The sequence below is a fragment of the Brassica napus genome, chromosome A5 (genome assembly GCF_020379485.1).
Source record: "Brassica napus cultivar Da-Ae chromosome A5, Da-Ae, whole genome shotgun sequence".
Classification (NCBI taxonomy): domain Eukaryota; kingdom Viridiplantae; phylum Streptophyta; class Magnoliopsida; order Brassicales; family Brassicaceae; genus Brassica; species Brassica napus.
This window is the reverse complement of record NC_063438.1, coordinates 13,758,229-13,782,703: the sequence shown is the minus strand read 5'-3', so window position 1 is coordinate 13,782,703 and position 24,475 is coordinate 13,758,229. Positions and strand designations below refer to the sequence as shown.

Genomic DNA, 24,475 nt, shown 5'->3' with positions numbered 1-24,475 from the left:
GTGTTCAATAATGAATTTTAGAGATTGTGTATCAGAATGTGATCTGGATTTCCTAGGTCATATTCTGATTAATAATAAATTAAATCCTTTAAAAAATTACAAAGACTGGATTTAGTGGGTATGTATGTTCTCTATGATCCGGATTAAGTTTCTAAATGACTCTTTTCAGAATAGGAATGGTTCAAGCTTTAGGTGATATTAGTTGATCGAAGTGTGAAGGATATTGATCAAACATGGTGATATTTATAGTTGATATGCGTGATTGTATGAAAAGTAGAACCGTATTTGGTGGGTTGAGTTCTGATTAAAAATGAATTAAATGCTAAATGAGTCTACCTTCTAAAAATTATGAAAATGACTGTGTCATTTGTTAACCATGAATTGAAATCTGTGAATAGCAAACTAATACTTGTCGAAATTAATTAGATTTAAGTGAATTGAACCATGAATTGAACTCTGGATATAAAGGTTATACACCTAAATTACTCTTTCCCACGTATTGAGTGTTTTTTTGTCATAACCAACTAAAAATGTATTCGACCAACCATACTCATTGAATAACTGGATTGCAATAAAATAACCGGAGTACCATCAAGGATATGTTTTGGTAGAACCAGATATGATACGTAAATATATGTACAATATCTGGATTTGTGACCTTGAGATTTAAAAAATTTGGATTTCGATAGTTTGTGTGGGTGTAATATGAGTGTTATAACATTCATCGAAGAAGAAGCTATGGGAAAATGGATGGATCTTTATTTATAATATAGTCTCGGGTAATAATACAATCCTGCCACTACCATAACTGGTTATTATATTTCACATAAATGATTAGGAATCATAATCCTAATGCTGCCCAGCAACAGCTACCACCGATCTTGCCTTACACCTTCATCATCCGAGTCGACCATCTTTCCCATAAACATACTCCGAAATAACTTATATTGGCATCTTGCAAGTAGCCTTGTTGTGACCACTTGCCTTACAGCGGCTGCATATGTGTTTCTTCCTCTGTGGCTTCATCTGCAATAAACAGTTATAGTTATGTAAGAGTTGTACAAGTTATTTAGAAGGGAATGATAATTGGAAGTCTTACCCTGATTTCTCCACGAGAGAGGATTCTGGATTTCCTTGGACGACCAGGAGGACGTCTAGTAGTTGGCGGAATTAACTCGACATTAACATCAGTAACAACATCATCAGTATGGATCTCAAGAGGCACTGGAGTGGGAGCTGAGTCTGTAACCGGTAGTATGTCCATATCATAAGCAACCAGTAGATTCTCTAGAGTGTAAAAATGAGAGACAAGGCTTTCAACTCTAACTTTACCAAAAACAGCTGCAGCAATCACATGGGAACAAGGAATCAGTAGAGTCTGGAACTCGTTGCAGCTACATGTCTTTTTAACTAGGTTGACATGGAAGACAATTCCTTCCTTGTCACTCACTTGATACTCAGACCGGTTCACATTTGTCACGCCATATCCACCCCCGAGGTCGAAATTAGCAGCTACTATCTCTGCAACTCGCGGAGTAAGGGTGTCGGATGAAATGCAGGTTGTAGCTCTTCTAGTAGCGAACCACTGCATTAGCTTGTCTCTGATAAATTCAACGAGTGGTTTGATAGGGAACTCGCGAGCTTCGCGAAGGACAGCGTTCCATGATTCAGCAACATTGCTGGTCATGATGTTGTATCTCTGACCTTTGAAGTGGGAACGCGACCAGTGCTCAAATCCAATGCCGATTAGGTAGTCTGCGCAGGAAGGATTTATCTTCTTGATCTCGTTGAATATGCGGTAAAATTCTGAAACCTTGTAAGCCCTAGCCGCTTTTCCAACCATGTAACCTAGATGCTTGTTCTTGAAATGAGTCTTTATGTTTCTTTGCAGATGCAACACACAGGCGCAATGCCTAGCAAGCGGATAGACCTACAGAACAAAGAATTTGGAAAACATAAATCACATGAATACGTGGAAGGACCATACCCAGTAAATGCAAATAATAATCCATACATTGAAACCGGTTTTATGTGGTTACATATCCATATTTAGAAACCGGTTTATGTGGTTACATGTCCATACTTTAAAACCGGTTTTATGTGGTTACGTATCCATATTTAAAAGCCGGTTATTGGACTGTGGGTTATCCAGTTATATATATATAATACAGCAACTTTTGTCAATGCAAGGATTACTAATATTGAAACAGGATATTACGACATGAAAGATAGATGTGATCACGAACCTTCGCTATTGCGTAATAAATCGAAGAGTGGCGATCCGAGACAAATACCAAATCCTCAGACTGTGGTACGACCTCCAATAAGTTTTCAAGGAACCACTCGCATGCCTTGTCGTTCTCGCCATCGACTATCGCAATAGCTAATGGATAAACTTGGTAGTTTCCATCTTGAGCGCAAGCGGACAAAAGGCATCCAGCGTATTTTCCCCGGAGATGTGATCCGTCAACGATTACAACTTTCCTTAGATACCTATACCCTTCAATGCATGCTCCAATCGAAATGAACAAGTACTTGAATCTTTGGCCAACTCCATCCTCAAATTCCGTATGTAAAGCTGTCTTCGTCCCTGGATTTGCTTGAACCAACTGCTTCAGGTAGTCTGGAATCAGGTTGAAAGAAGCGCCAGAAGATCCTTTAGCAAAGTCCAGAGCAATTTGTCTAGATCTCCAAGCTTTCCAATATGAAATACGGACATTGTGGTCACCTTGCATGACCTGTCTTATTTCTCCAGGACGAGGTCCAGCGCCACTACCGCCAAACCTGGCTTTCATCATCTCCCAAATGACCGAATGTGTAGCTTGGCTTTGATACCCTACACGTATCACGTGTTTAGACAGTTTGTAATTTACTGTTTTTTGGATAATATGTAATTATAGTAGTAAGGATAAGCAGTTGTGTAATACCAGCACGTGAATCAACAGAACACGTGTGTTGCAAGTCAACTCTTCGAATTTCGTAGGAAGTTACGTTTTTCATCCTTTTGGCGTATACACGCCAGTTACAAGTGCTACTAAAGCATCGTAATACCATCCCATCTGGAGAAGACCTTGAGTTACGAAACCGGAATTTATTTTTGATCGCATATTTAGCCATGTGGTGTTTGAACTCTTCCCTGCTTTTGAAAATCATGCCGACGTATACAATGTCGTCTATTGGTTGCTTTGATCCTACAAATTTTCCATAACTGATGTTGATTAGAAATCAGTAGATGTTTGTAAATAAATCTAATTGACACTCTTGTGGTTTGACTATGGTTTAATGATTTAGTAACATAGATTGCATTACGTAAACTGAAGACATGAAAAAGGTACAACATTGCCACCCGGTTAAAAAGACATCAATCCGGCTATGAAAGGAGACATATAGCAACAAAATCCGGATTTACTCCGCCGCAAATATTAAAAGTAAACAAGCAAACATAGATATAAGACCCTAGCTTCGTCATAGTAAAACATGCAATTAGCTCCAAATCTATTGAGTCGGACCAAACCCACCATCATTCTCGTCGGTGTCAGAGGATGAGTCCCCCAAGTTGACGTAACTACTCCCCGATCCATTTTTGTTATCAGTATCGAGACCCAAACGCAGATCAAGTGAAGGACCACTGCCACTCCCACTTCCTTGCATGAAAGACTGAAGCAGGTTTCTGTTTGGTAGAGCGGGCGCATTGGACGTGCCACCCGTGGAATAAATATTGAATGAGAAGGAACATTAATGCGTAATTATATATTGGAAAAATAGGATTTATTGGAAATGTGCAAACTACCTTGTTCAAATGTTCCTCCACCAACAGGTCGATGATGTGAGTGAACCGGAATCCCTAACAGCGGGGGCGTCCTGATATGAGTGATATCAGCAATGAGTCCATCAGATGAGCCAGTTTGTGAACCAGAGCTGTCTCCATCGCTAAGAAGCGTAACAGTTGCTCTAGCTGTCATCTGACATGGCTTTGCGGGCTGGGATAGTGATAAAAGACCTTGTGTTGGTCTCGGCTGGGGGGGAGGAGGAATTGGGTCATCATGCATACCATCCCAGAAGTCGTCGTCGTCATCACTCGTTTCACCCCACGCATTTGGTAGACGTGGGAGACCCCTTCCTCTCTCGATGTCTAGACTGGCACCTCTAAATATATCAGAGGAATGGTCTGGAGAGATTGGGTTTAATGGCTGAGAAGCAAAACCCGGAGGTTGAGTTGCGGTCACTACGTTACAAAGTATAAGGAAAAAAAGAATCGTTAGTTACATTGAATGTGATAATCTGGATATTGTATAATAATTTGATTACATAAGACCAAATGTGGATATTTGTTAAAATATTCGGATGTGGAGTGAAAATCCGGATTAGACAAAAAAGGGTTATGTGATATTAACAAAACGTACCGTTGTTGAATGGATGAAGTGGCAATACTTGATGCGCATGATTGTTGGGGCCCTGAAGTGGTAACGTTTGGTACGGTAGTTGGGGAGGAGAATGTTGAATATCGTCATCACACGCGAGTGCGGCGTCTATCTCCATTGCCATACGATAAACAATTATCAGTTGTTGTTCATCGAATAGTAGCTCCAAGACACTCTTAGCGCATCTTATGGGATCGCCTCCGACTAGATCTTAATCAAATAACACTGGCATGTTAGTATGTTTGCTATTTTTAAAAGGTCAATGAATTAATTGAATAAATAATCGCCACGGTTTAAAGAAGGAACGTTACCCCTAATAGCATGACGGTGTTGAACTTCCGTTGTCCCGTCGCCGAGGAAGGTCATAGAGCCAACTGTAAATGGAGATCTACAGTGGAACTGGTATTTGGCAACATTCTGTGGACCGAATGTGACATTAAGTGTAGGGTCCGGGTCGTAAACCCACTCGTCATCACCTCAACATCGTTGTTGGTACGAATGGTGAAGGGGGGGGGGGTTCTGTTGCCCTCAGGTACAAGCATCCATTGAGGGAGCTGATATGTTAGAACGAGAGGTGTGGTTTGATTCAACATAAGCCTCGCCCTAACCATGTTGGTCAGATCTTCATAGGTTTCGTTCTCTCTGACTAAGAGAGTTTCACCAAGGTAAACTGATGATGATTCAAAACGCCAGTCTCCGATTGCTGTTTTGGTCCACACACCTTGAAGGAGACGCAAAAGCATCACCATCTGAGACAAACATTTTCGAAATAACATAATCAGACGAGAGACGTTGTCGCTATATAGAGGGAAGAGATAAGAAGTAAATCATGCAGAAGAGAAGAGAATATATTTGCGACCCCACAAACTATAAACGGACCGACATCATAATAAATGATAGAAGTAAAGATTCAATAAGACAAACCTCTTCTTTAATTTCAAGTTCTCTACAATATCCGGAGAAAACAGAAGAAAACAGGTTTAAGGTTTCTTAATGGAAACAGATGAAAACGGATTTAAGGTTTCTTAATGGAACTGGAGTAGATGCAGTGTGCATTTATAGCGAGATGCAGTGCCTATATCCAGACACAATAGCAGAGATAGAGATATGGACACTGACATAATCAAGCTCATGCATTGGGTTAATGCTTGCCGCCTACCAAAACATAGGTGTAATCATTATCTCTAGGAATAGCTTGCACTCTGACACGCCATCTTAATAACGTTTTGATTTCCATTTTTTTTTGAGTTGTAGTTTCCAAGCAAACCAGATTCGAAATTGAATCGACAACCAATTTTAAACCAAAACCCGGTTATTTTAACAGTATCAAGCAATTGAGCTGGATAGATTAGACGTATATGGTTTCTACTAGAAGATAGTGGTGTAGTGCACGTGTCAATATTAGAAAACCCTGTGGCTTTCACGCGCCAACTCTCCTACTAGATATGTCCAAAACTCTGTCTTCACTTGTACTCTTCATTTCTCACTTTTACCTTTACTGAATCAAAATGGCAAACTGTAACTCATCTTCGTCAACTTCTGCTGTTTCGGTGCGTCAGTCTCATGGTCCGTCGTGTCATGGACTGATGCAAATCTTGGAAGACGATTTTACAAGTGTGAAGAACATGGAATTGTAATCTGGGCAGACGATGAGAAGCCAGGAGGTTGGCAGAAAGAAAGCTTGTTGGAGGCGCGAGATCAGATCCGACGATACCGATCGGACATCAACCGCCTCAACGTGTCTGTACGAGAAGCAAGAGAGCAACTGGTTCGTGAGCGTGCTCTTCGCGTGGCAGCTGAAACTGTATCTGATGTTGTTGATCACGAGATCTTCCAAGAAGAGCTTCTAAAGCGTGAAAAAATGCTTAGACAAATGTTCGCAATGTCCTGGGGTGGTTTTATTCTGATGACTGCTACACTAGTCTACATGCTCAAGAACTAGATCTACGCTTCTTGTTTAAGTCACGATAATAATGTTTTATCTTTCTCCCTATGTCATATCTTTCTCGATCCTTGTTTAAAGTATGTTAATCCTGTGTTTCCGGAATGGTAAGTGGAATGTTATGTTTCTTGATCTAAACTATGGAGTTATGAACTTTGATTGTAATATTGCGATCTAATTGTAATATTTCTATTCGAGTATAAATTCTAATTTGTACACATATCCTCTATTGAAATTGTTAGTTTACAATGTAGTCAGCTAGTGTAAAGATACTAATTACATAACTGAATCACGATAATAAACATCAACGTACAAAATCTTGATCATGTCGACTTTAAAATCGAATTATATCAGCTTTACAGTACAGTTATAACTAAAAAGGTGGACAGACCAATTTTCGAAAAGGTTTTGGGTTAATCATCATTGTTTAGCCGTTGTTCGTAAGCTACGCTCAGTTAATTAATATAATACTCAGATTTGTCGATAATGAAAAAACAGTGTTAAGCATGCGCTCCTTATGGCCACATATTAAAAAATGTATACGCAAATCGAATCCACTTGAACACTACAAAAATCTGACACACTTTCTAGTTAGCAGACAAACCTAGATAGCTACAATACGATTTACGATGACGACTACGTATTAAGCTAAGCTTCGTCTAGGATATTACGGTAATGTCATGTAGTCACTGTGACCATTGAGCTAATTATATAAAAACATTACATGGTCAGCTAATATATATCTCGTTCGTTACTACATAGTGCAAATACTCTATATTATATTACTCTTACTAGGTAATAATCTGCGTCTTGCACGGAATGTGATTATTAGTTTCATTATTTTTTAATAAGAAGACATTAATCTGTTAAATTTGGATATCAGTTTGGTTTTAGGTTATTTTTTTTTTTGTTTTTAATCTCCTAAAATATAACTATCATGTTAAATCAATATTTATTTGGTTTGTTCGGTTAAAATATTTGATGTTTTTGTTTTTTTTCCTGTGATAATTAAAAATTACTATTATTTGTTTGTTTTCATGTTATGATTCTTAGATAGTCGTGATGTAGAACCAATAGTTTCATATTATAGTTTCTAAACGGATAATAGTTAAAAAAGAAAATTATTAAGAAAAATCATTTTACTACAATTTGGTCGATAGTGAAAGACACATTAAGAAAATAAATATTTTAACTTCCAAAAAAATTAGATATCAGTTGTAGAAGGTGCTCACGTCAATGTGCACATGTATGTGTATGTAAAAGTATATAAAGATGGTTGATAAATGTATAAAGATACTATTAATTAATATTAAATGACATTTTTTTCAAAATAATACATGAAAAATAATATTCTTAAAATGAAATTATTTTAAAACAAAAATATTGTAAAATTCATATAAACCATAATATATAACTTATATATAATTCTTTAAATATATATAACAAATCAAATTGGATATCCGTTCCTATAAATATTGATATTTGTGATTTGGTTTTTTTTAACGAATATTGCAGTTTAGTATTTGATTTGTTTCGTAGAGTAACGGATATCCAGATTTTTTGGTTCGAATCAAAACGGATAACGAATCGAATCAAAATTTATGAATAATTTGTCCAGGTCTATTCGTAAACAGTAAAAATAACGTAAAGAAAAACCATGCATGTGAGTTTTATATTAAAAAACATATGAAAACCTCTCTACATGTGACATGTGTCCATTTTAGTGCGAACACATTTATTACAATGCTTATACACGTGATATGTATCCAGTTTAGTGTCAACACGCTTCTCCTTTAATATAGAAGGGATTTAATAAATCATTATTTTGCAGTGTTTCCATAAAAGCATTATTTCACATGATATCACACGATATAAAATATTGTAAAAGCCCAATATTTTCAATTTAAAGTGTATATCCTACACGTTTTCGCTTTTCATGTGGATTATATATCAATGAAGCACGAGAATTACCAAATTTCTGGTTATGTTTTTTTTTTCTTTTCTTCCAAGTTTGTAACTGTTTGCCAAAAAAAAAAGGTTTGTAACTGTTTGCAAAAAAAAAAAGGGTTTGTAACTGGATAAAAATATACAAATATTCCGGAAAACTATTATGAACTTCAAATGTGTCAAAACACCCAACATGTGACATTTTACTGTTTTAGATAAATCTCAAGAAGTTGCCAAAAAAAACTGATATAAATACTTTAGAGCTTCAGATTTAGTTACTGTATACTTTAACTATAAACTTGAATCATTAAGAATATTTTCTGAACTTCATACGTCCATGATATCCAAAATTTGCTTCAACAAAATCTTCTTTGTCAACAAGTATGTAATATGTTCAACCAGGATATGTAAACTAATGATTATTATTTATGTGTGTATATGTTCAACCAGGATATGTAAACTAATGATTATTATTTATGTGTGTTTATCAATACTTTGCTTTTTGTTGAAACTGATTTGTAATAAATTACATCAAAGAAAGTGAAAAAAAAAAGTCTACACTAGAAATTAAACGAGAACACGTATAAAACGACAAAATTATCAAATTTAAATAGGCTCTTTCTTTATTATCTTTGTTATTTTTGTTTAGATAGCCAACTTTGACGATTTTCTTAATTGTAAAACGACAAAGTTCTCAAATTTAAATAGATTCGTTTTAATTGTTTTTGTTAATTTTGTCTAAGTTGAGACCGATGTTGCACGAGGTTGAACTGCATAAACGGAAGGCCAAACAGACTAAAACTAAGCATCTAGAAAACACAATAGATCTTCTACGAGATAAATAAATAAACTTAAAAACTGCATTCTAATAAAAAATCTGAATTCCAACAAGAGAACCAACATAACTCACATAACTGAAGCCTATTTATCAGCTACTAAATTTGGTAATAGATCAAAACACGAAGGAAAGGACCCAACCACAAACATTAACCACTAGTAGTCGCCTCAAAGATCAGTTCCAGAAACTGACATTTTCTGTCAGAAAAAAAGCTGAAGTCATTTTCAAAAGATAAATTTATCTCAACCTGCATATTAGAAAGGAGACATGGAACAAGATTAGATTTTTTTTCAATCGTTAAAATCACTATTGTCAAACCAGACGGCCGGAAAGACCACATCGTCTTCTGACCTGAAACTCCAAGATTCCCTCTAGACTCCTTAACTAGAAGTTTGTAAGTTCATAAATCCTCCAGGTCGAGACTAGAACATGTAATTTTAGAATCATCCTAAGCATCACTCAATCATGTGACCTCTAGACTTTGTCTTCAGTATTTTCCATTTGAGCCAATGGCATTTGGTATGTAAAAATGGATACACATCTATGGTGATGAAATCTGCACAGCTCAAGCAACAAAGGAGGGTACAAGGGCACATAGTTTAAGCACTACAACGCCTAATTAAGCATGAATATAGTTCCTTTTCTGAAAAGATAAACTATTATTTCTTAATAATACAACTATAAAGAGAATATGTTTGTAATTGGAGTGTGAAAAATGTGACTCCTATCCGGTAAGATCTTTATAACAACAGTATTTAAAAGTCAAATAAGACTCATAACTCATGAAATCAAATCCTCAATGTCGACGATGTATTGTAGTAATCAAGTGATAGTTATTGAATTGGATTGAATTGAATTTAAATTGACTTGACCGAATAAAATATAAGTTTTTTTTGTGCCAAATCCAGAAACCAACATTATAATTCAGTCACGACTCACGAGTGATATGGTATGGCCGTAGAATGTAGATGTCGGCACCATTTTTATATCGACACGTGTAAAGGTCAGGTTCATCGACATTATATTATATTGTTAACAATAAAATGAAGCCCATTCAACTACTTTTAGGCCTCCTCTTTCGCTGTCTTATCTGAAGAACATTCAGTTTTCCACTCTTACTCTCACTCTCACTCTCACTATCATCCTCTCACTCACTTAGTTATCATTATCACTATCATTAAATAATCATTACACTATTATTTTTTCCTTTGCCGAAAATGTTATGATCAGTCAATCATCACCATTTTTATTTATATCGGGGCTAAGTTTTGTTTCTCTTGTCGACATGCTTATAAACGTTTTAGATTTGATTTATTTAGATGGGTTGTAAGCCCTGTACTAAAAATCAGCCGCCTAGGCTAGATGGGTCATAAGGCATGTTCTAAAAATCGGCCGTATAGTCTAGGCGGCTGCCTGAGCGCTATACATCACTCTTCTGTTCCGATTTATGCCAAATCGGTTTAAAAAACCAGATATCCGATTTTCTCCGTCTAAACCGCCGAAAGGACGTTTAATCTATATTTTTATTATTTTATTTTTAATTATTTTTTGATCTAAAATTTTATAAATATCATTTATATTCATAATTTTGTTGAAAATTACACTATATTAAGTTTATATATTCTATTTGTGTGTTTTATACGGTCTTAAACATAAAAATATATTAATATTATACACAATTAAAGATTAACATGTTTTATAATATAGTAAACAATCTAAAAATTCCGATCAGTGTAATTTTCGATTAATCCCCAATTTTCTTTTTATGCGCTAGACTTAACCCAGTGCTCTATCACTTAAGAGACTCCTACTGTTTTGCCTTCTGTTTCTTTATCTGTTCATTTATGTTAGTAAAATAGTAAATAAGTGTCTGTGTGTGTGTATTGTTCTCTCTTTTCAGCTAGTGTAAATGATATACAATATTCATAATACCATTAGACCTATATACAAATATGAATGATAAAGACAAATGATGGAGAAAATTAAAAAAAAAACATCAAGAATCATGAAGAAATAAAGACGTACAGCCAACATTGTTTCCTTATTCTATGAAACTGATATTCCAAAACAAACTTAGTCTACAAGGTATGTAAGAACTGAGTATTTTCTATGGTTTTAAGATCTTACAAGAAACTGAAAAGAAGTAACATCTAAACCACTCATTCACTCTTGATCAAATGTTTTTTCCAAGCTCGATCTTCTTCACCAGTCTGAATGTGTTTTGAAATATCGAATCTAGTATCCCCGCAACCTAAAACCCAACAAGCAGATTCATACAGTCACCATGGAGTACATAAGCAAATGAAACAAAGTTAAGACTGAGAGAATGAACAAAAAAAAATACTATACCGTGAAAACACCACCTATGATGGCGCAAACATTTGTGATGAAGTGTGAGAATGACTTTGGGTTCTCACTTATTAAGACCTACAAAAAACATAGGGAAGTTTTAAGAGAGGAGAGTATGAATTGACATTGGTGACTGGTGAGAGATCAAATGCTGAAAGAGAAACCTGCATAGGAGAGAGATCAAAGCGAAACTTGGCAACAGGGTAATAGTAACCATGAGCCACACTGCTATGAGCCGTATACTCATACTCCTCTATCACTGAGTGTTCTTGACCGAATCTTCTTGAAACGACCTCTGTTTTGACTACTTGAAGATAGTGTTCGATCTGTATTTTCACACGTTAAAAGTGTAAACCCCGACTAGGAAAGTAAAAAAAAAAAAAGGGTGGGACTTACGGTAACATTAGCAGCAAACTGTCCTTCATTTACGAACCATTTGCTATTAAGTCTGTCATGGCTTAGGCCAAGATAAGGCATTAAGCGTTTCATATCAGTCAACAACCTTTCTGAAATCATTTTACCAAAGGTGAGATGGGAAACATAATGAGACATGTTCATTTGAGAAGCATCGAACGAATGAGCTCCTGAATGAGCTGAGATAATGATTTCTCCAGGGACCTGAATCAAAAACCAATATCAATACCAAAATGGTACACCATTAGAAGATAAAAACTAGAACATTAATAACTTCACTTTTACCTTCTTGGCACGCACATAGCCTACGATTCTACAACCACCACTAACTGGTGCCTTTTTAATACCTGAAACCACATTATCAGTTTTACCATCTAAAGCTAACTTGTGGTCCTCCTTTTTGATAGGTTTGAGCAGTTCTTCCACCATCTGGATGAAACAAATCATTGTAAATTTGTACAAACTGGTGCACTCATATATTCATTCCTAATGGTTGAATCTAACTTAGACTAGTATTACCTTGAGTATGCTCTCTGTGTCTCTATCTCCATGGTAAGATTCATGTTCATGGTGGCCATGGTCCTCCCTGCACAAAGATTTGAGAGTGACCATTATAAAAAACAATTGATAACCAAAGAGGATGTGGAGTTTACATAAATAGAGAAGAATAAATGGCTTCAAGTAGATGACATGAAGAGCAATTTGCTCACTTAAGATCACTGCCTTTGCGGAAAATCCTGATAGATGGGTAGCCTTGTATATGGTTCCTGAAAATTTCATTTGATACAATAAACTTTAACAAGAAATAGGTGAGAAAACATCAAACTTGGTATATATATATATATACCTCTTGCATAGAGTAGTTTCTTCTGTGCAGTCAACGCTTCCTAGAAGAACACGCCCATCAGTTTCAGGATTATATCTGCAAACTCCAAATAGAAATCATCAGAAAAGCATGACTTAATAATTCTTAACCGTTTAATAAAAAACGGAAAAGAACACAACTAACTACGCACCTCTGTCTTGTTATTTCAGCTGCTTTCTCCCAAGATGGTTTCTGAAAATGTTTAGCAGAGAGAACAAAAGAAACGTTGTAAAATAGTAAGCATTTACATATTTTATGGACCTAACATAGGTAATTAAACCAACATTACCAAGCGATTACTCCAGTAGCACCATGGAGCATAGAAATTAACAACCAAGATTTGAAAACTGCACAACGAAAGTTCCATTTCAGTTAAACCCTTGGACATGTACTAATAGTAGTATACATAAAATAGAAGAAGTTGTCAACTACTTACTGATGTGAAAACTTGTCAAAGGTAGCACCAGTTAACGGTATAGCAGCATATGTATTGTTACCATGATCTTCGTCTCCATGGTTGATGAGATGTAAGCCAGAGGTGGAGTGGACTTCTGCACCAGTGGCTCTTAAATGCGGATCAATAGGGACTTTCTTAATCGTTTTTGTTAGATTCAACCTTTTCTGAAAAAAATATTAACAAAGTTTAAACATAGGTTATATATAACTTTAACTAATGTTGTTGTACAATCTAACGTACACTCTAAGAACCATTCTCTGTGATGTCAATACCTTTGTTATTTTCCTCTCATTTCATAGTATACAGCAATCATCAGACAAAGACTGAGAAGTGGAAACAGAAAACTTACAGTTCCCAACACGTTGCTGACATCAACCGATGCAAATTCACATGAGAGGGAAGGAAAGCTACAGAAAAAGGGTCAACTTATCAAGAAATGACCAGCATTGTAGTGAAGACTGAAACATAGTCATAAAAAGAATGATACTGTTAAAATGGCATGCATGTTGGTTGTTGTTCAGCCTACCTGACGTTGAAATCAATGCGTAAGAAGTCCCCATCAGAGCTGTTGTCAACTATAACAGATGTATTGGTGGTAACTGCCAAATAAGTACTCAGTTCCTGCAAGTAAAACCATTAGCTAGAGAATCAGCTGACAGTGCAAGAAGCATATAATACTGTAAAGTTGTGAAGATGGAAACAAGGCAAAGAGGTTACCATTCCAAACAAGAAGACCATAGCGAGGGCAGCTATAATGGACAATCCAGCACCAGAGAGAGATGCCTCTGTCAAGTCTCTTGGGATTTTCCTGAAGAACAACACAAACAGCATAAGTATACAATTCTCAGAGTAAGTATCCAAATATACAGAGTAAAGGTCGAGACTATATGCATGTGAATCAAAAGCCAATAATATCATCAGAATAGGGACACAGGAGAGTAAATGCAAGAGAGGATGGTTACCTGTAGAAATCAACGGACTTGATCTTGGTGGTGGAAACCATGGCTGCGAGAAACAAGAAAGGGAATTAAACAGAAGCAGATCCCTACAATGAGCTCTCTCTCCTCTCTGTATCTCTTAACCTGTTCCTGTGTGATTCCCACTTAACTAAACTCAAATGTTATCTTTCTTTTAAACGGAATGAAGATTTTTCATCATTTAAAGTTTATATATTTGTAATTCTCTTTCTTAAATAATATAGAAAGGAATCATATCATATAATTATAATTATGGTATCTAATCCTAGTATGGAAGGGAAGTAAATCAGTTTTGATCTTTTTGAACTTTGACCTTTTTTATTTTATTTTTTTTAAATAATGATTAAAATAATAAAATTAATTTTAACCTTTGACCAGAGAAGCGACACCGTTTGTGGTTTCACAAAACGCCGCAGTTTCAGAAAAAAAACTCAGCTAGAGAAGAAGTGCCGTCGGTGTAGTTCAAACAATGAGTGGCTATGAAAATGTTGGGAGATACCTGAGTTGATTGGAGAAGCTTCCGGAAAAGAAATGAGCACCCGAGAAATCCTAAGTGTAGGGAATGGATCTAACCATCCCACAAGGCCCAAGGAATAGAAGGCCTGGTCCGGACCAAAGAAAGCGATGGCTCGGATAGTCGGCTTAAAAGGTCAGTCTCTCGGCTCGCTTCTAGAGTACCTTGAGTCGACCGTCGTCGACTAAGAGGCATCCAACTCGGCAACCGCTCGGATGGGTACGGGCCTTTCGGCCCAATAAAGAAAGCCCACAAAGACGACATAAACTAGGTCAAGAACGACACATCAGAGGACTATATAAGGAGAAGGAAGGGGAATGAGAAAGGGATCCGAAATCATCTGACTAACACTTGGCGGCTAGATTAGGGTTTTCACCTTTGCTTCATCTGACCGCTATTTGTACTTTTCCGGTAGCTCATCGAGTTACCGGCCTCTCTTCTGTCACACTCTCTTTACTTCTCTTGTAACTGACTGAACGTTTCTTCCGACCATAATAAGACGTCTTTGTTTAACCCACATTTCCTTTATCACCGTTTTCCGATCAAACAGTTGGCGCCCACCGTGGGGCCTCTTTAGCAAAGTAACGTTAGTACTATGGTTGTCAGCAACGACAGTTCTTCGTCAGGCGAAGAGCGCGAGGCTCTCGAGGTGATGCCAGCTCCCGAGGTGACACCTACGCCTACACCAGTAACTCCGCTACCCCCTCCTGCGTCTATGGAAACCATCTTGGCACGCCTCGCCCTACAAGAAGCGGCGCAGAAGGCGGTGGTCGACCAAATCACAGCGATAGAAAAAATACTCGCCCCTATCGCTGCAAACGCCGAAGCTTCAACGGCGCAGTACCGTCGACACCTGTTCGCCAATGAACGAACCACCAACGTAGCACCTGCGCGGGACAACAACAACCAGAGCGCCGGTAACGACAACCAGAGCGCCGGTAACGACATCAACGCACACACCGCAAGCGAACTAGCCGCGTTGAAACAGTCGGTCCTTGACATCGACTCAAAGATCCACCAGGTGACGACCTCGGCGCCCCAAATCGAGCACGTACTCGCGGAATCTCTCCGTACGCCCTTCACGCAAAGGGTCACCGGCGTACGGCTCCAGAAGATGGAGAAACTTCGCCTTCCAACTTTCAAAGGTCTCTCCGACCCTTCTACTCATGTCACGTCCTTCAACATAGCGATGCGACGCGCGAATCTGACCGACGAAGACAAAGACGCCGGCTTTTGCCAACTCTTCGTCGAAACCCTAGAAGGACCGGCTCTTACTTGGTTCACAGGCCTCAGAGAAAACTCCGTCGATTGTTTCCACGACCTCTCGACGGCCTTCCTGAAGAATTATATCATGTTAACCAACCAAGAAACGACCGTGTCAGATTTGTGGAACCTCACTCATACCAGCGGCCAAAGCCTCCGCGACTTCATGGAGAAGTTCAAGGCTATCGTCTCGAAAGTTGATATTCCTGACCATATCGCTGTCGAGTCTCTGATGAACACTCTGCACGTTGACTCCACGTTCCGTCAGGATCTTTACCGATACCCGACGAAATCTGTTTCCGACGCCATCGCTCGCTCGAACAACTTCATCCGCATGGAAGAAGACACAAGAGCGAAGTTCGCAATAGAAGCAGCAGCGAAACAACGACCCGCCCGAACAAACGACACCCGCCCTGAGCCCCGCCAGCACTCCTCCGGTGGGAATACCACTCAGAAGCGAGGCTACGTTAGCTCGGTCGGCGAAGAGGAATCGCCAAAAACAGCAGCAGTCACGCGAGAGAAAGCCTGGAACCACTCGGATCGAGACTCCGCCTCGAAGCAATCAAAGTCGTCCGAACCAGCGAGTTCAAACTCCAAGGAACCAAAAAAATGGTGCCTCTACCACAAAAGGGATTCCCATGATACAAAAGAATGCAAAGTCCTCATCGGGCAATTTTTCGACGGGATCACTAACGGGACAATTCAAATGCCCACTTCTCCAACGACACCGAAAAACACCAAAAGTTGGAGTAAGAACAAGGAGAAGAAGGCACAGAAGTCTCAACAGAACACGGCCCCGAGCGAGGAAAGAGCGAGCCCTGAGCGCACTCCTGTCAACAACGTTGGCCCCGCCAACGATTCGTCAGAAGACGAACATCCGCGCCGTCGGCGACGAGTGGAAGTCATACTCTCTCGCCCTTATGACTCCTCCGACGATGACTCCTCGACAGTGCAACCAGATTTACACGACCAACTGAATAGCAAAGCCGAGCAGTCCCTCACTCCCCCGATAACAGATAAAGACCTGCGCACCCTATTAAAGCGAAAGAGCGCTACGAACGAACACGTAGGAAGCGCCGACCTCCGTGCGACCATCTCAAAATCCAGCGCCCGGAGAATAAGTCAAAACGGCAACCTTCGCGACCAGCTCAATTCAAAGGCCGATGACCTACTAATCCAACTCAACCGTTCGAAAGGGTCTGATCTGCGACGACGTCTCGAATCAAAAAAGAAAAAGCCCGCAGAAACTCCTAAATTCGAGAACACAACTGATGATTTGAGGAAGCAACTCGAATCAATGCGAGCTACCCGCACCCCGCACATTAGCGTCATAATGGGAAGATCACCTCCTTGCGGTGACTCAGTTCGAGCCGTCAAAGACTACAAACGACAAGCCACCACCTCCAAGAAGTGGCCTCCTCCAGTCGAAAATGATCACCAGATCACTTTTTCGGCACTAGATACCAAGGGCGTCCACTTGCCACACAACGATCCTCTCCTCGTCGACTTCGACATCGGAGAATGTCTAGTCGCGAAAGTCCTTATCGATACCGGCAGCTCAGTCGATCTCATCTTTCGCGACACACTCGACAAAATGGGAGTCGATTTAAAAAGATATGAAGCTTTCCTCTCGCACGCTCACCGGCTTCAACGGAGCCTCGGAGCAAATGATCGGAACAATTCGTCTCCCAGTATACGCAGGTGGTATAACCCGTACCGTCAAGTTCTCCGTCATCCGAGCCAAAGCTCCCTATAATGCCATCCTCGGAACACCATGGTTGCATTCCATGAAAACCGTTCCTTCGACGTACCATCAATGCGTCAAGTTTCCCGGCAAAGACGGAAAAACACAGACGATTCGGTAGATCAACAAGCCGCGAGAGAACTGCTGATTGCAACTGTAAAGATGCAGCAACAGGCTTCCCTCGTCAACTCCGTCAGCAAACCACTCCACAAGATATACCCCCAGAAGGAGGAAGTTCGCGAAGTCGCAATTGATGAATCCGACCCAACGAAAATCATATGAGTTGGCGTCTACCTGTCCGACGACATATGTTCAAGGATCATCTCTTTCATCAAAGACAACGCTTCAACGTTCGCCTGGAAGACCTCCGACATGAAGGGTATCAAACCCCGCAGTTACCTCCCATGAACTGCACGTCGACCCGACGTTCAAACCCATCCGACAGAAGCGACGGAAACTCGGTCCAGAAAGATCTAAAGCAGTGAACGACGAAGTCGACAGGCTCCTCGACGCAGGTTTTATTACCGAAGTTCGATACCCTGAATGGTTAGCCAACCCGGTCGTCGTCAAGAAGAAGAACGGCAAATGGCGCATATGCGTCGATTTCACGGACCTCAACAAGGCATGCCCAAAGGATAGTTACCCACTCCCTCACATCGATCGTCTCGTCGAATCAACCGCTGGTAACGAACTCCTAACCTTCATGGACGCTTTCTCGGGATACAACCAGATCTTGATGCATCCCGATGATCGCGAGAAGACAGCATTCATCACCGACAGAGGGACTTATTGCTACAAGGTGATGCCCTTCGGGCTAAAAAACGCCGGCGCGACTTATCAGCGACTCGTTAACCGAATGTTTGCTGATCAGCTTGGCAACACCATGGAAGTGTACATCGACGATATGTTAGTCAAATCGCTCAAGGCCGACGACCACCTAAATAACTTACGCGACTGCTTCAAGATCTTGAACGACTATGGAATGAAGCTCAACCCGACCAAATGTACCTTCGGTGTCACCTCCGGGGAATTCCTCGGCTACATCGTCACTCAGCGAGGAATCGAAGCTAACCCCAAGCAGATCTCGGCGATTCTCGACCTTCCATGCCCGAAAAACAGCCGCGAAGTGCAGCGACTAACGGGACGCATAGCAGCTCTCAACAGGTTCATCTCGCGATCGACCGACAAGTGTCTTCCCTTCTACGAGCTACTAAGGGGAAATAAGAGGTTCGTCTGGGATGAAAAATACGAAGAGGCGTTCAATCAACTCAAGCATTATCTCACGACCCCACCCGTGCTATCAAAGCCAGAAGCCGGCGACACACTATCTCTCTACATTGCCGTCACATCCTCCGCCGTCAGCAGCGTATTGATTCGAGAAGATAGGGGAGAACAGAAACCAATCTTTTACACAAGTAAAAGAACGACGGAGCCAGAGAAGAGATATCCAACACTCGAAAAGATGGCCCTAGCCGTCGTCACCTCGGCCAGAAAACTGCGACCCTACTTCCAGTCGCACACGATCGAAGTACTGTCCAACCAACCACTCAGGACGGTTATGCAAAATACTAACCAGTCGGGACGGGTGACCAAATGGGCGATGGAGCTGAGCGAACATGACATCGTATACAAGAATCGCACAGCAGCAAAGTCACAAGTCTTTGCCGATTTCTTGATCGAGTTAACGCCAGAGCTGGAGCAAGACCTCATCCTACCAAGTGTAAACTGGATCCTCCACGTCGACGGTTCATCCACGAGTAAAGGATCAGGAGCAGGAGTGCAATTGCAATCACCAACAGGAGAACTCATTCGGCAGTCATTCAGTTTTGGTTTCGCGGCATCAAACAACGAAGCTGAGTACGAATCCCTCATCGCGGGGTTCCGTCTCGCCAAGGCGGTGAAAGCCAAAAGAATCAGCGGTTACTGCGACTCTCAACTCGTCGTAAGCCAATACCTCGGTGATTACGACGTCCGCAACGAAAGGATGTACGCCTACCTCAAACTCGTCCAGGACCTTACGCGAGACTTCGAGTTCTTCGAACTCACGAAGGTTCCTCGCGGAGAAAATGTTTGTGCTGACGCCCTCGCCGCTCTGGGAAGCAAGCTACACGACCAAGTCAAAAGGACAATCCCGATCCACAAAATCGAGAAACCAAGCATCGACACGAAGGCAGAACAGGCCGCGATTATAGCAGCGATCAACGACGCGATGGACATCGACGAAGTGGAACCTCCCTCGCAAGATGATCACCCAACAGATTGGCGCAAGGAACTCATCGATTACCTCGCGGACGGTTTACTGCCCGTCGAGAAATGGGACGCCCGGCGACTAAAACGACGCAGCGCACACTACGTCGTCATGGACGGGGAACTACACCGATGGACTGCAACAAAGGTACTGCTCAAATGTATCGCCGGCGAAGAAACGAGACTCGTCATGGCCGAAACACACGAAGGAGCAGCAGGCAACCACTCGGGCGGGCGAGCTCTCGCACTAAAAGTTAAAAACCTCGGATTCTACTGGCCAACCATGAACGCCGACTGCGAGACATAGGCGCGCAAATGCGATAAATGCCAACGTCACGCCAAAACCATACACAGCCCAACGGAGTTTCTCCACACCTTGACTGCTCCATACCCATTTATGCGATGGGGAATGGACATCATTGGTCCGATGCCAGCATCTCGACAAAAGAAGTTCATCCTGGTCCTCACCGATTACTTCACCAAATGGGTTGAAGCCGAAGCCTACACCAGCATAACCGACAAGGAGGTACAAAACTTCGTCTGGAAGAACATAATCTGCCGACACGGGCTCCCATACGAGATAATCACGGACAACGGTTCGCAATTCATCTCGCATCATTTCAAGGGCTTCTGCGACAGATGGCGCATTCGACTCAACATGTCGACCCCGAGAAACCCGCAAAGTAATGGTCAAGCCGAATCGACGAACAAGACCATCACAGACGGTCTGAAGAAACGACTCGACTTAAAGAAAGGTTGCTGGGCAGACGAACTAGATGGTGTCCTGTGGTCCCACAGAACCACTCCTCGCGGAGCGACGAAGACTACACCCTTCTTAATGGCCTACGGCGTCGAGGCAATGGCTCCCGCAGAAGTGAACGTGACGAGTCTGCGCCGATCGCAAATGCCAAAGAACGCTGAACTCAACCGCGACATGCTCCTCGACGCACTCGACGACATCGAGGAAAAGCGCGACCAAGCGTTACTCCGTATCCAGAATTACCAGCATCAAATCGAGAGCTATTACAACAAAAAGGTCAAGTCGCGTCCTCTCGAAATGGGCAACCTTGTCTTAAGAAAGGTCTTCGAAAACACTAAGGAGTGGAAATCCGGCAAGCTCGGAGCCAACTGGGAAGGACCGTACAAGATAGTCGAAGTCATCAAGCCAGGAGTATACCGCCTCGAGACTTCAACAGGCGAAGCAGTACCGAGAGCCTGAAACTCCAAACATCTCCGCCTCTTCCATCCTTAGTCAAGGCAAACACCAACCCGAGTAAATGCACCCCAAAAGCCACTTTTACTCGCAATCTAAGAATCGAGTAAATGCGCCCCAAAGGCCACTTTTACTCGCCAAAAAAAAAAAAAAAAAAGAATCAAGTAAATGCGCCCCAAATGCCACTTTTACTCGCAATCTAAGAACTACGAATGGCTTGATTCCCGCAAAGGGATACGTAGGCAGCCCAAAGAAAAAGGGTCCAGCCGAAAAAAAAAAAAAAAAAAAAAAACCCCTCCCCGAGGGTCCAGCCCAAAGAAAAAGGGTCCAGCCCAAAGAAAAAGGGTCCAGCCCCAAATGCCGCTCCTCGGTCAGATGAGTGAGCGGAGTGTGAAGAGTCAGCGAGGTCTCGGGATCGATCAAGCCGGCGTTGGACCCATACGGGTCGAAACTCGCCAAGATTCGAGCATCCACGAACTGAGAGTCCAACACAAGAGGAGAGAGTGCGAGATCTCCCGCGGGAATCTCGCCCACTTTGAGCTTTTCAGCCTCTTGCTCGTATTTCCTCTCTTGCTCCGCGAATATCTCAATGGTAGCTTGCGAGATGTCGCTCCCAGCCCTCCTCAAGGCTTCGAGGCATTTCCTGGTTCCAAAAGCTTGGCTATGAAGTAACCGAGCTTCATCATAGGGGCCTCGTCGCTCTTCTCGGGAACGAATCCTCGCGAAACGACGGTTAGCTTTCGCGGCCATCTCGGCCTCTACTCTTCCCCTTTCCTTTGTGACCTCTAGGATCCTGGAGTCTCTAAGGCGTTTCATCTCCCTCTCATGAGCCGCAGTAAGTGAGACCTTCTCGCTCTCGAGATCAGCATTCTTCTGTTCAAGCTCACGGACGACACCTCGGGACGCCTCCAACTCGGCCTTCAGCGCGTCTCTCCGAGTTATGGTGCGACTCACCATACCATTGAGCTTCTCGAGATCGCTCCTTTTCTCGCTCAGCTGGCGAGCAAGGACCTCCTCCTTCTCAGCAAACTCCTTCTTAGCTAGCTCGAGCTCGCCCAAAGCTCCCTTCAGCGCAGTATCATACTTGTCAATCAAGACATTCATCGCACTGTCCCCCTAAAGACGCGAAGCAACGAAAACCGCGAGGAATTAGCACTAGGGTAATGGAGCAAGAAAAAGATAAGAGGAAGTTGAGTTATTTACCAGCAATTTGGCCCTCGCCGCTTCCTCGTACTCTCCCCCGAAGATATGGTCCTTCACAGCGGGCAAAGGTTTCGCCCTTCCCCTAAACTGACGAAAGAGCTCCCCGCATTTCTCCGGAACGTACGCCAACGGAGCCGGCCCCTCGTAGTGAAAGTCGACTTTGTCAGGAAAGCTAACTCCGGGCACCCTCCTCAAGATGGCATCACCGCGAGAAGAGGTACCAGTCTGGACGGCCCCGATATTGGGACGGGCCGGAACCTCTGCATAAGGAGACATCGGAGCAGGAGATCGCTCCTCGCCATCTGCTTTGTCGTCACGACTTCTTATCAAAAGTGGCGACCCCTCAGATTCCTCTTCGAGGTTATCTGAGTCCGCATCTCCGAGAGAAGCCTCGGACTCCTGCCTGCCGACGGCTTTCTCCTTGTCGTCTTCTTCTCCAAGGGCCCCATCTGCGAGAACCTCCTCCTCAGGACGAAGTTCTTCTTCCTGGACATCTCCCCCCTCAGTTTCGGTCGGTCCCTCGAGATTCCCCGACTCCTCGCTAACGGACTTCTTCTTTGTCCTCTTATTCTTTTTCTTCTTCTGAGGTTCACCAGAAGGAGGGACATCACTCGCCTCCTCGGTACTCCTCTCAACTCCCGAGCCGTCACCTCTTTTCCTTTTTCTACCCTTCCCCGCGCCTCTGGCTTCGGAAGGGGGAACTTCGCCAGCACGAGGAACCGCCATCGAAGATCTTTCCCCGCTAGTCAGCCCCAGCTGGGCCGCTATCATCGCGCTCAGATCAGGAAGAGTGCCCATCTTCTTCGCCTCGGAAATTTGTTTCTGGATATCTCTCGGGAAGATGTCTGGTCGCTTAGCGCGAATAGGAAGAACGGTCGGAAGGTCGGATCTCCACTCTCCTGAAAATATGCAGAAGAGTCAAGACGCGACAAAAGATCTTACGACTAAAATGATGTAATCAAAGGGTGCGGGAAAGCATACTTCGAGCGATTCGATCTTTAAGCTCGCGGATCTTCTTAACGGTGATCTCGGACCAGCGATAGATTCGAAGCAGAGCGACGGCACAGACACTCCTCAAGAAATCTTCGGGATAAACGGGAGAAGTAGGATGGCCGACTGCATACAAAACAAAAAAATATACGTGATTAGAATCGACAAAGTTGCTTACGGATCGCGACAGAATAATCTACCGCAAGAACGGTTCCAAAGAACTCGATAATCATTTTGGGGAGGTTCCTCAAAGGCCGAGCTGTCGGACTTGAGGAAGAAGTAGGAACGTTGCCAGTTCTGCGTCTTATTCGGATGACCGGCACATACATTACAGTTCGGTCGCATCTTCACCGAGTAGGTGCCGTCCTTCATATCGGTTATTGAGGTCATCTCCTCGAATGATCTGACGCTCATCGGCATATCGATCTGCTCCGCCAAAACCGACAAAGTAACCGCTAGTCGCAGCGAGCCATTCAGCAGCTTACTGATCGCAAGATCTCGGCGTCTGGCGTATGCAGTAATCAATCGCGGGATGGGGAATCAGCAGCGAGTGTCTCCCTGAAAATAGGACTCATACACTGTCTGGTACCCAATCGGAGGAGACCAAGGCCTCTGCGTTTCCGTAGGCACAAGGAAGGTCACGCCCATGGCGCCAGCAGCCCGAAGAACCCTCTTCACACTTCCTGAAGTCGACTTTGTCTTCTCTACGCCTTCCCAGTCCTGACCGGCTAAGAAGGCAGGACGCAATAAGTCGGTATGGAGCTGAGGAAGCTCTTCGAAAATCCCGTCAGGGTAGAAGATAGTCGGGAATAGTTCGGCCTCAGAATCGTCGCTTTCCGAGGAACCGCCCTCCACAGGTCGAGCCCTCAAGGTGATCGACTCAACAGGCATCGCCCCGCTCTGCCCATCTCTCGCACATTCCGTCGCGTCTCTCGTAACGACATTCTCACCCCCTTCCCTCGCAACTCTCGTGGCATCCGCGACCAGAAGCCTCTGAGAACGGGATAGGTTCGCCGTATCCATCATCGCCCCACGATGAATCGCTTCTGGATCTCCGACGCGATCCCCGTCGGGATTTCTTGCCGTATTTG

General features: G+C 42.4%; 3 protein-coding genes across 3 annotated transcripts; all 3 read right to left on the bottom strand.

Annotated features, from left to right (window-relative positions):
• Positions 1 to 942: 942 nt before the first annotated feature.
• Positions 943 to 4,539, bottom strand: LOC106453767. The gene is made up of 6 exons (XM_013895979.2): positions 4,404 to 4,539; positions 3,791 to 4,225; positions 2,928 to 3,191; positions 2,247 to 2,836; positions 1,100 to 1,930; positions 943 to 1,026 (listed from the first exon to the last, which is right to left on the bottom strand). Exons 1-6 carry the CDS (start codon positions 4,537 to 4,539, stop codon positions 943 to 945), a joined length of 2,340 nt encoding a protein of 779 aa, XP_013751433.2.
• A 6,631-nt stretch (positions 4,540 to 11,170) lies between these two features.
• On the bottom strand, positions 11,171 to 14,354 carry LOC106455005 (protein disulfide-isomerase 5-3). The gene is made up of 15 exons (XM_013897067.3): positions 14,196 to 14,354; positions 13,951 to 14,041; positions 13,760 to 13,854; positions 13,583 to 13,640; positions 13,213 to 13,397; positions 13,066 to 13,123; positions 12,928 to 12,968; positions 12,759 to 12,833; positions 12,622 to 12,678; positions 12,431 to 12,497; positions 12,197 to 12,340; positions 11,894 to 12,115; positions 11,662 to 11,823; positions 11,498 to 11,575; positions 11,171 to 11,399 (listed from the first exon to the last, which is right to left on the bottom strand). The coding sequence occupies exons 1-15, from the start codon at positions 14,234 to 14,236 to the stop codon at positions 11,322 to 11,324; spliced, it is 1,452 nt and encodes a 483-aa protein (XP_013752521.1). The 5' UTR covers positions 14,237 to 14,354; the 3' UTR covers positions 11,171 to 11,321.
• Positions 14,355 to 21,275: 6,921 nt separating this feature from the next.
• Positions 21,276 to 23,804, bottom strand: LOC125608598 (meiosis-specific protein ASY2-like). The gene is made up of 5 exons (XM_048779017.1): positions 23,585 to 23,804; positions 23,376 to 23,510; positions 22,395 to 23,293; positions 21,485 to 22,307; positions 21,276 to 21,286 (listed from the first exon to the last, which is right to left on the bottom strand). Exons 1-5 carry the CDS (start codon positions 23,802 to 23,804, stop codon positions 21,276 to 21,278), a joined length of 2,088 nt encoding a protein of 695 aa, XP_048634974.1.
• Positions 23,805 to 24,475: the final 671 nt, after the last annotated feature.

Bases quoted from the DNA above. Each gene is read 5' to 3' on its own strand.
- LOC106453767 (XM_013895979.2), bottom strand. From the start codon at position 4,539: ATGGAGATAGACGCCGCACTCGCGTGTGATGACGATATTCAACATTCT. The intron at 3,192-3,790 runs GTAGTTTGCACA...GAAAATTTGTAG, and splicing joins TGGAGGAACATTTGAACAAG to GATCAAAGCAACCAATAGAC. The intron at 1,931-2,246 runs GTTCGTGATCAC...TTTGTTCTGTAG, and splicing joins TTTATTACGCAATAGCGAAG to GTCTATCCGCTTGCTAGGCA.
- LOC106455005 (XM_013897067.3), bottom strand. From the start codon at position 14,236: ATGGTTTCCACCACCAAGATCAAGTCCGTTGATTTCTACAG. The intron at 14,042-14,195 runs GTAACCATCCTC...GTTGTTCTTCAG, and splicing joins AAGTCCGTTGATTTCTACAG to GAAAATCCCAAGAGACTTGA. The intron at 12,341-12,430 runs GTAATACTAGTC...TGTTTCATCCAG, and splicing joins ACACAGAGAGCATACTCAAG to ATGGTGGAAGAACTGCTCAA.
- LOC125608598 (XM_048779017.1), bottom strand. From the start codon at position 23,804: ATGCCGATGAGCGTCAGATCATTCGAGGAGATGACCTCAATAACCGAT. The intron at 23,511-23,584 runs GTAGATTATTCT...TTTTGTATGCAG, and splicing joins TCTTTGGAACCGTTCTTGCG to TCGGCCATCCTACTTCTCCC. The intron at 23,294-23,375 runs GTATGCTTTCCC...GCATATTTTCAG, and splicing joins TAAAGATCGAATCGCTCGAA to GAGAGTGGAGATCCGACCTT.